Genomic DNA, 13,231 nt, shown 5'->3' on the forward strand with positions numbered 1-13,231 from the left:
CTCGATTACAGACCTAAAAGTGGCAATTCTTCAACAAAAAAACTTCAAAAACAGACACCAACGAGAGACTGCTGAATTGGAATTAATTTGCAGACTGGATACAATTAACTTGGGCTTGAATAGAGACTGGGAGTGGATGGGTCATTATACAAAGTAAAACTATTTCCCCATGTTTATTCCCCCCCACCACCCCACTGTTCCTCAGACGTTCTTGTCAACTGCTGGAAATGGCCCCACTTGATCACTACAAAAGATTTTCCCCCCCAGCTCTCCTGCTGGTAATAGCTCACCTTAAGTGATCACTCTCGTTACAGTCTGTATGGTAACACCCATTGTTTCATGTTCTCTATGTATATAAATCTCCCCACTGTACTTTCCACTGAATGCATCCGATGAAGTGAGCTGTAGCTCACGAAAGCTTATGCTCAGATAAATTTGTTAGTCTCTAAGCTGCCACGAGTTCTCCTTTTCTTTTTGCAAATACAGACTAACACGGCTGCTACCCTGAAACTGGGAGCAGGTGACCAGAGGTTCAAATGGCGGGCCTGTAAGCCTGGAGAGGACTAAATTGAGGTCCCAGGCATGGACAGGCTGACGCATGTGTGGGAAGAGCTTGTCCAAACCCTTGAGAAAACGACTGACCATAGGGTTTGCAAAGACCGAGAGACCATCTGAGCCCGGATGGAAGGCAGAGACAGTGGCCAAGTGGACCCTTATTGATGACCGGGACAAGTCTTGATGCTTTAGGTGAAGGCGGTAGTCCAGTATAAACTGTATGGAGGCGAGGAGCGGCAACTGACTACGTTGCTCCACCCAGATGGCCAGGTAAGTAGCCCTGGTGGAGGGCTTTCTAATACCCAGGAGGACTTGTATGACCTGGTCCGAACAAGACAGCTCTGCAGCACTTAGCCATGGAGCATCCAGGCCGTAAGGTGGAGCGACTCCAGATTCAGGTGCCGGAGTTGGCCCTGGTCCTGTGTGATCAGGTCGGGGACCAGCGGTAAGGTGAGTGGGGCCACTATGGACATTTCCAGGAGCGAGGTGAACCAGTGCTGACGCGGCCACGCCAGCGCTATTAGTATGACTTGGGCCCGGTCCCTGCGGATCTTGAGGAGCACCCTTTGGACTAGGGGGATGTGTGGGAAAGCATATAGCAGGCAGCCCTCCCATGAGAGAAGGAAGGCGTCCCCGATGGACCCCAAGCTGTGGCTCCCGAGGTAACAAAATGTCTGACATTTCCTGTTGCCCAGAGTGGCAAACAGGTCTATCTGGGGAGAGCCCCAGAACCGGAAGTTTGAGCTCATCACGTCTGGCCGAAGGGACCACTTGTGGCCATTGAAGGTCTGGCTGAGGCTGTCCATCAGCGTGTTTCGCACCCCTGGGAGACATGAAGCCTGCAGGTGGATCGAGTGCTCTATGCAGAAGTCCCACAGCGCAAGGGCTTCTCAGCACAGGAGAGAGGAGCGTGCACCCAGTTTGTTGATATAAAACAACGTTGAGGTGTTGTCTGTGAGGATTGAAACACATCTGCCCATTATGTGCATTTTGAAAGCATAGCATGCCAGACACACTGCCCTCAGCTCTTTGACATTGATGTGAAGAGCGAGGTCAATTGGAGACCAGAGGCCTTGGGGCTTGAGGTCCCCTAGGTGAGCCCCCCAACCCAGATCCAAGGCGTCTGACACCAAGGTGAGCGAGGGCTGGCAAAAGGCACCCCTGCGCAAACCATTCGAGGATCGAGCCACCATAGGAGGGAGTCCAGTACCAGGTGGGGCAGGGTTACGACCCCGTTCAACGCATCTCTGGCTGGTCGGTACACCGACACCAGCCAAGACTGTAGTGGGTGCAGCCTGAGCCTGGCATGCTGCACCACGTATGTGCAGGAGGCCATGTGTCCCAGCAGCTTTAGACAGTTTCTTGCTGACGTTGTGGGGAAACCGTCTGAGGCTCTCTATGATGTCCTGAAGTGAGCGAAACCTGGCCTCCGGGAGGTATGCCCTGGCTTGGGTAGAGTCCAGGACCGCGCCTATGAACTCTATCCTCTGCACCAGGGACAGAGTAGATTTCTCCTTGTTCAGGAGGAGACCTAAGTCGAGGAAGGTCCTCCTTATAAACTTGACCTGAGTCTCCACCTGGGCTCTCGAGTGACCTCTGATCAGCCAGTCATTGAGGTATGGAAAAACCTGTATCTGGTGCTTGCGCAGGAACGCCGCGACAACTGCCATGCATTCTGTGAATACTCGGGGGGCAGTTGACAGTCCGACCGGCAGGACGGCAAACTGGTAGTGGCCTCTGTCCACCACGAACCTGAGGTAGTGTCTGCGATGTGGGACTATTGTGATATGAAAATACACTCCCTTCAAGTCGAGGACGGCGTACCACTCTCCTGGATCCAGTGAGGGGATAATGGAGGTTAGTGAGACCATGCGAAACTCGAGTTTCTTTACATACTTGTTGAGCTGTCGCACGTCCAGCATGGGTCTGAGGCCCCCCTTGGCCTTCGGTATGAGGAAATACCAGGAGTAGAAACCCTTGCCCCTTAGCTCCTGAGGAACCTCCTCCACTGTCCCTACCGAGAGGAGGGACTGCACCTCTTGAATTAGAAGTTGCTCGTGAGAGGGGTCCCTGAAGAGGAGGGGGAAGGGGGTTGAGTACAGAATTGGATGGAATATCCCCCCTCTACCATGCGGAGCACCCACTGGTCTGAAGTAATTCAAGACCAGGCATGGTAGAAAGGGGATAGACAGGACGAGAAAATAAGATGGGAAGGATCCAAAGGTTGTATTGGCAAGCCGTCCTCAACCGTACCCTCAAAAGGGTGGTCTAGAGTCCGGTGGGGCCCTGGGCTGGCCAGAGCTTTGTCTAGAGGGAGGGCATTGCCTCCTCAGAGTGCTCCTGTTCTGCCTACACGGAGCGTCCTGGAGGTTTTGGGGTTGGTAAGGATGAGGGGAAGGTTGAGGCCTAAAATGTCTGCGTTGGGTAGCAGACATGAGAAGCCCCAGCGAACAAAGGGTAGCCCTCAAGTCCTTCAAGCTGTGAAGTCTCTCATCCGTCTTCTTGGAGAAGAGAGCTACACCCTTGAAGGAGAGATCTTGAATGGTCTGCTGGACCTCGTGGGGAAGACCAAAGACTTGTAGTCAGAAGCCTCTCCTCATAACTACCCCTGTGGCCGAAGTGCGGGAGGCCGTATCCAAGGCCGCTTGCAAAGACGCTCAGGAGACCAGTTTCCCCTCCTCCACGAGCGCAGAGAACTCCCCCCAAGCTTCCTGGGGCAGAAGTTCTGTAAACTTCGCCATAGACGAGCAGGTGTTATGCCCGTAGAGGCTTATTATGGTCTTCTGGTTGGCTATATGAAGTTGCAGGCCTCCTGTCGAGTAGACCTTCTGGCCAAACAGGTCCAGTTTCTTGGCATCCCTGTTTTTAGGGGTGGATTCTTGAAACCCTTGAGGTTCCCTCTGATTGGCCACGTCAACCACCAAAGAGTCCGGAGGAGAGTGGGTGTAAAGATGTTCATACCCTCAGAGGGAACAAAGTAGTGGTGCTCGGATTTCTTGGCCATAGGTGCCAGAGAAGCAGGAGTTTGCCACAAGTTCTTAGATGTTTCAGTTATCGACTTGATAAATGGCAATGCAACCCTGGATGGGCTGGAGGGAGCCAGGACGTCTATGACAGCATCTAAATCCTCTTCCACCTCCTCTGCCTGAATTCCCAGGCTTTGGGTGGCCTGCCTCAAAAGCTGTTGAAGAACCTGGTTGTCCTTGAAAGCTGGGGCCGTCCAAGTCCCTGCAAACGCTTCATTGGGTGAGGACGAGGAAGAGAGAATATGAGGTGGGCCCAGTTCACTGCCTTCCGCTCTCCCCGCCGCCCGGGGTCCCTCGGCACGCGGTACTCAGGCTGTGGAGCCGGTACTGATGAAGAACCCTGCGCCGCAGCCAGTGGCAGGGCAGGTAAAACTGGTGGGACCGAGACCGTCAGGGTCAGTAGGGACGGAGCTGAGGCTTCCACCAGTGCCGTCACCTAGAGAGCCGGTGCTGGAGCTGGCTGAGGTATCTGTGCCGAAACCATGTGAGTCAGCAGGGCCACTCTGCCCGAGGGCTGCGCCGTCATCAGCGGTGCCGGCGCTGACTGTGGCACAAACGACGCCAAGGACACTGACATTGTTCTGGAGCACGGACCATGGACTTGACCCTGGCTCTGACGGTACGCCCAGGGTGTCCAGAAGGGCTATTGAGCAAGTGGTTGCCACCGTTGCTGCCACGATGCCGGGTATGGTTGGTGACTGCGCCGGGACCTGGACCTTCTGCTTCGCGATCTGCTAGATCGAGCCGAGTCCACCTCCGACTCGGAGGTCTCCAAACAAGATGGCCACGGAGGAGCAGTCCTCTGGGTTGCCAAAGAACAACAACTCAATTTCGGGGAGTGGTGCGCTTCCTGCATCTGTGCAGATGGTGCCAGAGATGGAGACCGATGGGCCGTCATGGTTGGCTTATCCCTGGAGTGGCAAAGGGGGCGTGCGGTTGCCACAGATTTGTCCCTCCTTTGGGGGAGGACGGCACCGGAAGGCACATCAGGTCCATTGCCACCTCGAACGCCTCCAGCGTCGATGGTGGTTGTATGTCCACCAGATGGTCCGGGGACCGAGGAGGGGTTCGGACTCAACTGGACCCCGGCCAGGTCAGGAGTCGACGAAACCCTGGGCGGAAGCGAGGTGGAGGCGTTCTGTCCCGAGCCACTCGCGGACAGCACCGGTCCCTTAGATTTCAAGGGGGGCAATCGGTCCCTCACCGGCCTCTTCTTCTTTACCGGCACTGGAGATGGAGAACGGTGCTGAACTGAGGCCGATGCCCAATGGCCCGAGCAGTGGTGGTGGGCTTTAGAGTCCTTAGCAGGGCCCTATTGGAGCCGGAGCACTGCGCACTGAAGAGGACGTGCTCGGTGCTGGGTCACTGGGTCCCAGGTCGGATTGTGGTCTCAGAGCCGCCTCCATAAGCGGGAGTTTTAGTCTCTGCTCTCTGTCCTTATGTGTTCTTGGGTGGAAACCCTTGCAAATACGGCACTTGTCCTTTTGGTGAATATCACAAGGCACCGCAGGCAAGACAAGTGAGGATCACTCTTGGGCATAAACTTTCCACAGGACTCATGGAGTTTAAGCTCCGGAGATCAGGGCATACCCCCAAAGGGGAAACGAACTATCTAACAAACCACTACCTACTATATGAAAAAGTATAACTACAGAGAATAGCTATTGAACTATGTACACTAAGAACAAAGACACTGCTAAGGCGCTTGATGTAAGAGCGAGCAAAGTTCCAGCTAGCCGTCACGGGCGGTAAGAAGGAACTGGGGAGGAGGTTGGGGCGTCAGCAGGGCCTGATATTGGGCACCATGAAGGCGCCACTCCAGGGGGTGCCCAGGCAGACCCTACTGACACTGCTAGGGGAAAAATCTTTCAGCTGGCATGCACACGGCGCGCACACACCTGCTTGGAATGGACATGAACAATCACTTGAAGAAGAAGGTACGTTAATTTGAACTAGTTACCTTTTAAAGCATGCTAGCACGGTCTACACGGAGCAGTTAAAGAGAGAAACATACTGGAAAGCTTTACGAATTGCACCACTTTGGTGCATATTGCCAGTGCCATGTAGATAAGCCTAAAGTTATACTTGGAGACTATGATAAAAGTAGAATTTTCACAAACAGATCACGTATCTGAACAAATAGAGGAAGGCACTCCAAAGGCAGACTACTAGGGAAAGATTATCCTTCCCCCATACATTCCCATAAGAAAGTTTAAGTATCCAACTTACATAGTAAGCAAAGAAATGTATGCCATCTTGATCATTAAGGCCACATTAAAAACTGGACTGTATGAGAAATTCAAGAAAAGTGAGTCGTGAAATCTTGTTTGTGAAATTGTACTTTTTGTACTGTCACATTTAAAGTGCTACTAGGCAAAGCAGTTAAAATGCAAAGAAGATGTCTAACACTACACCCAGTCATAATAGAGTACTTCACTTGAATCATTTAAATATGCAAATTAAGCTTAAAATGAAGAATGATTCTTCTAAAACAAGAATGGAAGCTTCCAATGTTTCAGCTTTCCCACATATGAATAATGCAAATATTAACCATCACATGAAATAGCAAATGAACTTGACATACCTATTTGTCAGCATCCTTTGATCTGCGCTTATTGTAAACATAGCAGTACGTAAATGACGAGGTAAGGCACCTTCACTGAGGGCGAGATCTTGCATTTTGGTAGCAATCTCTTTATCTCCTTCCTTTGGAAACAGGACAAGATGATTACTATGGAGAAAATATTAATTGAGCTGTTCTATCTTTAGTTTACAATATTCATTACAAACTATTTTGACCATTTGACTCATTTAAGTACATGCATTTTGGGTAATTCTGAATGGTTAATTTCGCACTTCTATTCAGGATGCCTCCTACATAGCTTTAAAAAATGAATTCTCAGCAACAAGGATCAGAGGATCTAACTGCAGTGAAGTCACAAGAACAGAAGCTTTCCAATTTGCTATAACAGGAGTACTTGTGGCACCTTAGAGACTAACAAATTTATTTGAGCGTAAGCTTTCGTGGGCTACAGCCCACATCAACCCTGATGTGATTAAATGCCATCAGGGGCTTGTTCACCTGCACATCTACCAATGTGATATATGCCATCATGTGACAGCAATGCCCTTCTGCCACGTACATTGGTCAAACCGGACAGTCTCTACACAAAAGAATAAATGGACACAAATCTGACATCATGTATCATAACATTCAAAAACCAGTAGAACACTTCAACCTCTCTGGTCACTTAGTAACAGACTTAAAGGTGGCAATTTTGCAACAGAAAAACTTCAAAAACAGACTCCAATGAGAAACTGCTAACCTGGAATTAATTTGCCAACTAGATACCATTAACTTGAGCTTGAATAGCTACTGGGAGTGGCTGGGTCATTACACAAATTGAATCTATTTCCCCATGTTAAGTATCCTCACACCTTCTTGTGAGCTGTCTGAAATGGGCCATCTTGATTATCACTACAAAAGTTTTTTTCCTCCTGCTGATAATAGCTCATCTTAATTAGCCTCTTAGAGTTGGTGTGGCAACTTCCACCTTTTCATGGTGTGTGTGCGCGTGCACATTATATAACACACACACAAACATGAAAAGGTGAAGTTTCCACACCAACTCTACGAGGCTAATTAAGATGAGTTATTATGTCTATCTTCTTACTTTATGTTCCATTCTATGCATCTGATGAAGTAAGCTGTAGCCCAGGAAAGCTTATGCTCTAATAAATTTGTTAGTCTCTAAGGCACCACAAGTACTCCTGCTCTTTTTGCAGATACAGACTAACACAGCTGCTACTCTGAAACCTGTCAATTTGCTATAAGACATTAGTTTAAATAGCCATTACAACCTAAAAATGGCATGTTTAGAGTAACACCAAATTTGCTCATTTTAGAAGGAGTGATGTTTTGCTCCCCAGCAACCAGCCCCACAAATTCAACCTGGTATCTGAAAGAAAAGCTGGATTTTCTTGTGTACTACCATCAGTTAAAAAGAGTCTGCAACTTGAACTTAGTTAACAGTGCTGGGTTTCACAGTTCAGGGCAACTGCACCCATATTTCCCACAGTGGTCCAGCAAGGGCACCTACTCTCAGGCTTCCACCAACCCTGACTTACAGCTTCTCAATAGCTGCCTTTCTTGGATGAAGACCTGTGTCTTACTCCCTTCTGACTGGGCTATTTCCAGGCTGCACAGGTCCCTGCCTTTACTGTGTTATTCCCAGCAGAACCAGGCTTCCCAAGCACACCTGCTTGCTTTCAGAGACTGACAGAATGCTTGTCAATGGTTATAAGTTACCAAACAGCTCTTCTTATGCAAGACTATTTTATTCCTAAAATAAAAACCTACTCACATGCTAATAAGTTTAGCAGAGATTTCCCAACCCTAACATGGGCTCTGACTGGAGCAGTCCCTCAAAACAGCTGACCCAAAGGGTATCCTTTGAGTTTTAAATACATCACAGCTTCAGCTCAGAACACACACCCAGACTTATCGGTCTCAGTAGGCCCAGTCCTTCCTTCCAACCCTTGTCTAAGGACTTGGGGAGGACCTCCGTTTGTCGAGGGCCCATTTGCTAGATCAGGAAGAAGGCCTTGAGCCCGTTTAAAGCCAGTCTATTTATCCAAAAAATCCTTTGTCTAGGAGCCATGGAGAATTCAGTTTGAACTAGTGGCACCTCTCCCTGGGGGCAGCTTCAATGGGCTGATAATGGAGAAGGTACATTAGCATCCCTCTCCTACTAGAGAAGGTATATCCAACAGCTCAACACATACACAATTGCATTTTTACTGCAATGGACCTCAAAAGGTATTAAACCTAATTCAATACAGTTTAGCTCAGTTCAAGAAAATTCAGTCTGTCACATTATATATGTATAAGCCAGAACAGACTCTCTCATTCTCCTATAGTCTGAGGAGGATCTTTACCACTGAAAAGTTGGAACTGGTTTTTACTACTGACAAGCTGCAGATTCCAATTTCCTATTCAGGAAAGAAATAAAGCCACATTCAACACTTCTCAGCATGTTATCCCAAAGTAATTGTTATTTAAAAAAAAAAAAAAAAAAAAAAAAAAAAAAAAACAACTCACCTCTATTATTGCCTTCATAACCAAACCAGCTCCTTTTACAATTGCCATTGAAGGGTGCTGAAAAGAGTTCGTTACAATTTAGCAACAGCACAAAGTAACTTCCATTTTTATGGGGAAACGAACAGTTCAATGGATAGGAAACGGAACTTCATCTAGGATGCAGTTCTGAATTCAGCTCTGGTCAAAAACTACCAAATTTTTATAGCTCAGGGCCCCTGAAATAAATTAAGAGTTCTGACCTGTTCCTATGAACAAGAGTCAATATTACAGTCATGCCAAGAGCACTACTGGCAGTTTTCTGGGTACTCTCAAAGATTGAAATGATCAAATGGACATGGAAACAATTCTTCTCGGCCTGGTCCGCACTACGAAGTTTTACAGGCAAAACTTACCATTTGCTAGAACAGCCTTATATGCAGCCACACACAATTTTAAATCCTGCTGACAAAACCCTGAGCTTCTGTTGGTCAAATTAAACCAGTTCCCAGAGCAGAACAAACCCTCTACCAGCACTCTTCTACTGGCAAAATGCCTGTGTGGATGCTCAATTACTTATACTGGTACAGAGAGTGTTCTCCAGCAACAATCCCACAATGCCACTGTCCCCACAGACTTTTTGAACTCTGCAATCAGTGACTGTAAGCCCATGCCCTTTTGAAATACCTCTGTTCCTGCTAGCACATTGGTATGGCTTTAGGTAGTAAGAGAACAAAAAGGTCTCACCTGAAAGAGCTTAAAGAGGGTTCTCCCATTAGATGCTACCATCTCTAACAACATATCAAACTGCTGCCCTTCAGTTGTCTCACTATACGGAGCACAGAGGGCAAATGTAAGGAAGTCCAGAAGTGAACTAATAACAAGGGCACCTGTCCCATGATCCTGAAATTTAAATGAAGTGTATAAGAATTTTAATCACAGCAACTGGTTTTAAAATCTCTGCTTAGAATTTTTCAGTATTGTCCTTGAGCTACAAAAGGAGTACACGCACTTCCCCCCACCACCGTTACCTGTATTCTACTTGTAGCTAACAAATAGCAGTATTTCAAATACAGAAAGATAAAAACCATTGCCATCATTTTAGTGTGGCAAAACAAAAAAGTTTCCAGAGCATCCCACAAAGGATTCACAGCAGCGAGTCCTCTAAACGGAGTTGAAAGTCTTTTTTTTTTTTTTTGAAAACCAGAAAAAGCTCAAATAAATCAGAGCACTACAGATCAGAGGAGCGACAGTTAAGTAGTCCTTTTAGAGTCCTTGCAGGAGTTTGTTTTGTTGGAAAGGACTGATTTAACGGGAATGCTTTTCTGCCTATATTAGGCTGAACACATTCAAAAAAAGCTGATGAGAGCCCTCTAAGGGCATGTCTACACAGCCCTGCATTTTGGACAAAGGGGGTTTGAATAGGACCAAAGTGCTGCACTGTAACTCCTCTGCGTGGATGCTGCAGGCACAAACTTAAAGGTCCCGAGTTATCATGAATTTAGTTCTCTTTGGTAACTCAGGACCTTTAAATTCACACCTTTAGCATCCACACAGGGGAGTTACAGCATAGCACTTTGGTGCACACTGCTATTCATATGCCCTTAGTGCAAACAGCAGGGCAGCGTAGACTTGCTCTTAGGTTCTGTGGAGAGCTTTCACTCGTCTCCCCAGATACAAACTGACTGAACACAGCCTCAATATCAATTACAGATATATTTTTGTGTTTGAGCCATCACTGCAAACTTCTCTTATGGCAAAGATACGCACAAGCTTACGTTAAAGGACTTGCTACATATGACCTGTCAAACCCTCAACCTTTAATATTTCAGTACTTTTTCACGAACTATGCCTTAATCTATGACTTACCACATGAGAATTAAATTTCTCTAATAAGTTTTCCAGAAACTTCTTTGAAGAAAGAAGGGAAGCTTTGTTCAGCTGCTCTTGCCTCAAGTCGTAATCATCATGCATAGGCTATTTGACAAAGAAAGCATTCACAAATGCAGTCATATTTCAGCCTTCGAACTAAACTTAAAGATCTGAACAAGTCTTTTGATGTAGCTGAATGAAGCTACAGTCCACCAAAATTTAATACTAACAGTGAACTCATGACAAAGGAAAACAAGCTAGGAGAGTGAATCCTGTTTCTACTTCTAAATAACCATGGACAACCGAGTCTGCTCATGTGATATCCTACTATTTCAACCTGGGATATCCTATGTACACTGCAAGATATGCATGCACTACACTTTCCACACAAACCCCATTTTCAGTGCCTTGCAATTCACACATTTAATAGTTTCAAAATAGGAAATATCCTATTCTGTAACATAGTTGTGAGTTAAACACTTACACACATGAGAGCACACAGCATGTCAATAGAAGCATGGGTTACTCCATCATTGTTTCTTTTAAGAGCTTTTACCACCTTAACTCCTAGACGTTCCCGAAATCTGTCACAAGAAAAAAGGTAATTTAAAATGGATATTGCAAGTGCATTTACATTTTAGGTATCAAGGTATTTTTTTAAAAAGCCTTTGATATCAAGCCTTCGAGCAGCTCACTCAGTATTTAGGGCTCGTCTATATGACCTGTTAGTGTGCAGCAAGCTGGGGTATAAGTCTACCTCACGCTACCCTGCTGCATACTAATGGCTCATTTTCACTACCGCGCTACATTGGTGCCACTGCATCACATCAGGTGAGGACACATTGCGTCAACAGGAGAGCACTCTCCCGTCAACGTAATTACTCCACCTCAGCAAGAGACGGAAGCTATGTCAGCAGGTCAGCATCTCCACCAACAAAGTGGCATCTACACCGCGCTAAATCAATGCAACTTACATTGCTCGGGCGGTGGTTTTTTCCACACCCCCGAGTGACGTAATTTATATTGACTAAAGCCGTAGCGTAGACAAGGCCTGAGTTTCTGCATGGACCCTTCTGCTGTGCACTAAAGATTCTGAAGTTCACTTTGATCTACTTCCATTTCAAAGCAGAGTAGATCAAAGTGCACTACAGAATCTTCAGTGTGCAACAGCAGGGTCCACATGGAGAATTAGGATATGTCTATACAGCAAAGAGAAAAACTGCAACTGGCCTGTGCCAGCAGACTCTGGCTCGTGCTGCAGGGCTGTTTCACTGCTATGTAGCCTGCCGGGCTTGGGCTGGAGCCCAACCTCTGGGACCCTCCCACGCTGCAGGGTCCTAGCACCCAGGCTCCAGCCCAAGCCCGAAATTCTACACAGCAGCGAAACAGCCTTGAAGCCTGAGCCCCATGAGCCTGAGTCAGCTAACACCAGCCAGCCGGGGGTGTCTAGCTGCTGTGTAGACATACCCTTAGAGCCCAGCAGGATGGTGTGGGGTAGACTTAGCGTGGAGCAAGCTGGGGTGTAACTGCTCATATGTTCACAAGCCTTTAGAGGACCTCTCTCTCTCTATATTTTCCTTTTCTTTCATTTCAACTAAACAACGTACATTATGGCCAAAAGAAAGTGGAGTCTAAAGCCCAAAGTCAGAGTTCAAAGTATGACATAATGGTAGTTACAGTAAGGACATGGACTTACTAAACGCACAACAAAGGAAATTAGCTATCACTTTACATGACCAGTGAAGAGTTTACAATAGACTAATGCCCAAATAATCAGAGAATTCAGTTCTTAAAGAAAAAGTAAGTATAGCTACAAGAAGATTCTATTTTAATTTGCCCAATTTGTTCTATTTGTAAAATTTTTCACAATAACCTTTTAAAAGTCACATACATACTCTTAACACATATAATGAAGGCTGAACTGACTTCATTTTCACAAAATAGCCTAATTGCAATAGTGAACAAGACATGCACAATTTCTTCAGAAAGTCAGTCAAAAGGTTTCCAAGATTGCATCTTAAATCTTTAAGCCAATTATGAGAGTACCAATTTGCAACATCTCAAAACCTACTTCCTTCACTTCTTTCTTTTTCCCCTCAAATAGATGCAATCTAAGGTGTAACTGACTTTACACTAAGCTTGGTGCTCACTGCACCTTTTATCCCCTGGGGAATGTATGGAATTTGTAATTGCAGCTGATGTGTCACCAGAAAGATTAAACCAGAGGTAGTCAATTATTTTTTAGTCCAAATTTCTTGGTGAAGGTATAAGTCAAGGTCCAGAAGCCAGAGAAAACAAAAAACAATAATGAAAAGTAGTAAATAAAGATTTTGGGGTTCATTCAAAAGTGTCTGGCACTCCATCTATTGACTATCCCTGGATTAAACCATTATATTTGTTCAACGGGGGAAGAAAAAAAAAAATCAGTTCTGAGTGTTCTACCAGTAAATATTTAACATACACTATAACTTAAAAGCAGAACCATAGCTGGCAACGCTAAAAGATTAAAGCTTAGTGTTGAGAACCCCTAACTTAGAAACTGTCAGCAAGATGCAGTTTACGCTATCAGGTGATCCAGTACCAACCACCTTATAGTCTTACATACATGAAACTGCTACTTTATAAAAGTTTTTCTGAAGCCTCAGCCATTATGGATGATCCCAACCTCAACGCAGACTCAAAGTTTCAAGGAGACTAGTGA

General features: G+C 46.3%; 1 protein-coding gene across 2 annotated transcripts in view; it reads right to left on the reverse strand.

Annotated features, from left to right (window-relative positions):
• Nucleotides 1-13,231, reverse strand: part of DNAJC13 (DnaJ heat shock protein family (Hsp40) member C13) — a 101,238-nt gene that overhangs the window by 55,023 nt on the left and 32,984 nt on the right. For both annotated transcript variants that reach the window (XM_043540795.1, XM_037890309.2), the window contains exons 13-17: nt 11,015-11,114; nt 10,528-10,635; nt 9,406-9,561; nt 8,683-8,739; nt 6,166-6,287 (exon numbers count right to left, since the gene is read on the reverse strand). In XM_043540795.1, coding sequence (XP_043396730.1) covers nt 6,166-6,287; nt 8,683-8,739; nt 9,406-9,561; nt 10,528-10,635; nt 11,015-11,114 — 543 coding nt within the window. The remainder of the gene's footprint in view (nt 1-6,165; nt 6,288-8,682; nt 8,740-9,405; nt 9,562-10,527; nt 10,636-11,014; nt 11,115-13,231) is intronic.

The sequence above is a fragment of the Chelonia mydas genome, chromosome 2, assembly GCF_015237465.2.
Source record: "Chelonia mydas isolate rCheMyd1 chromosome 2, rCheMyd1.pri.v2, whole genome shotgun sequence".
Classification (NCBI taxonomy): Eukaryota; Metazoa; Chordata; order Testudines; family Cheloniidae; genus Chelonia; species Chelonia mydas.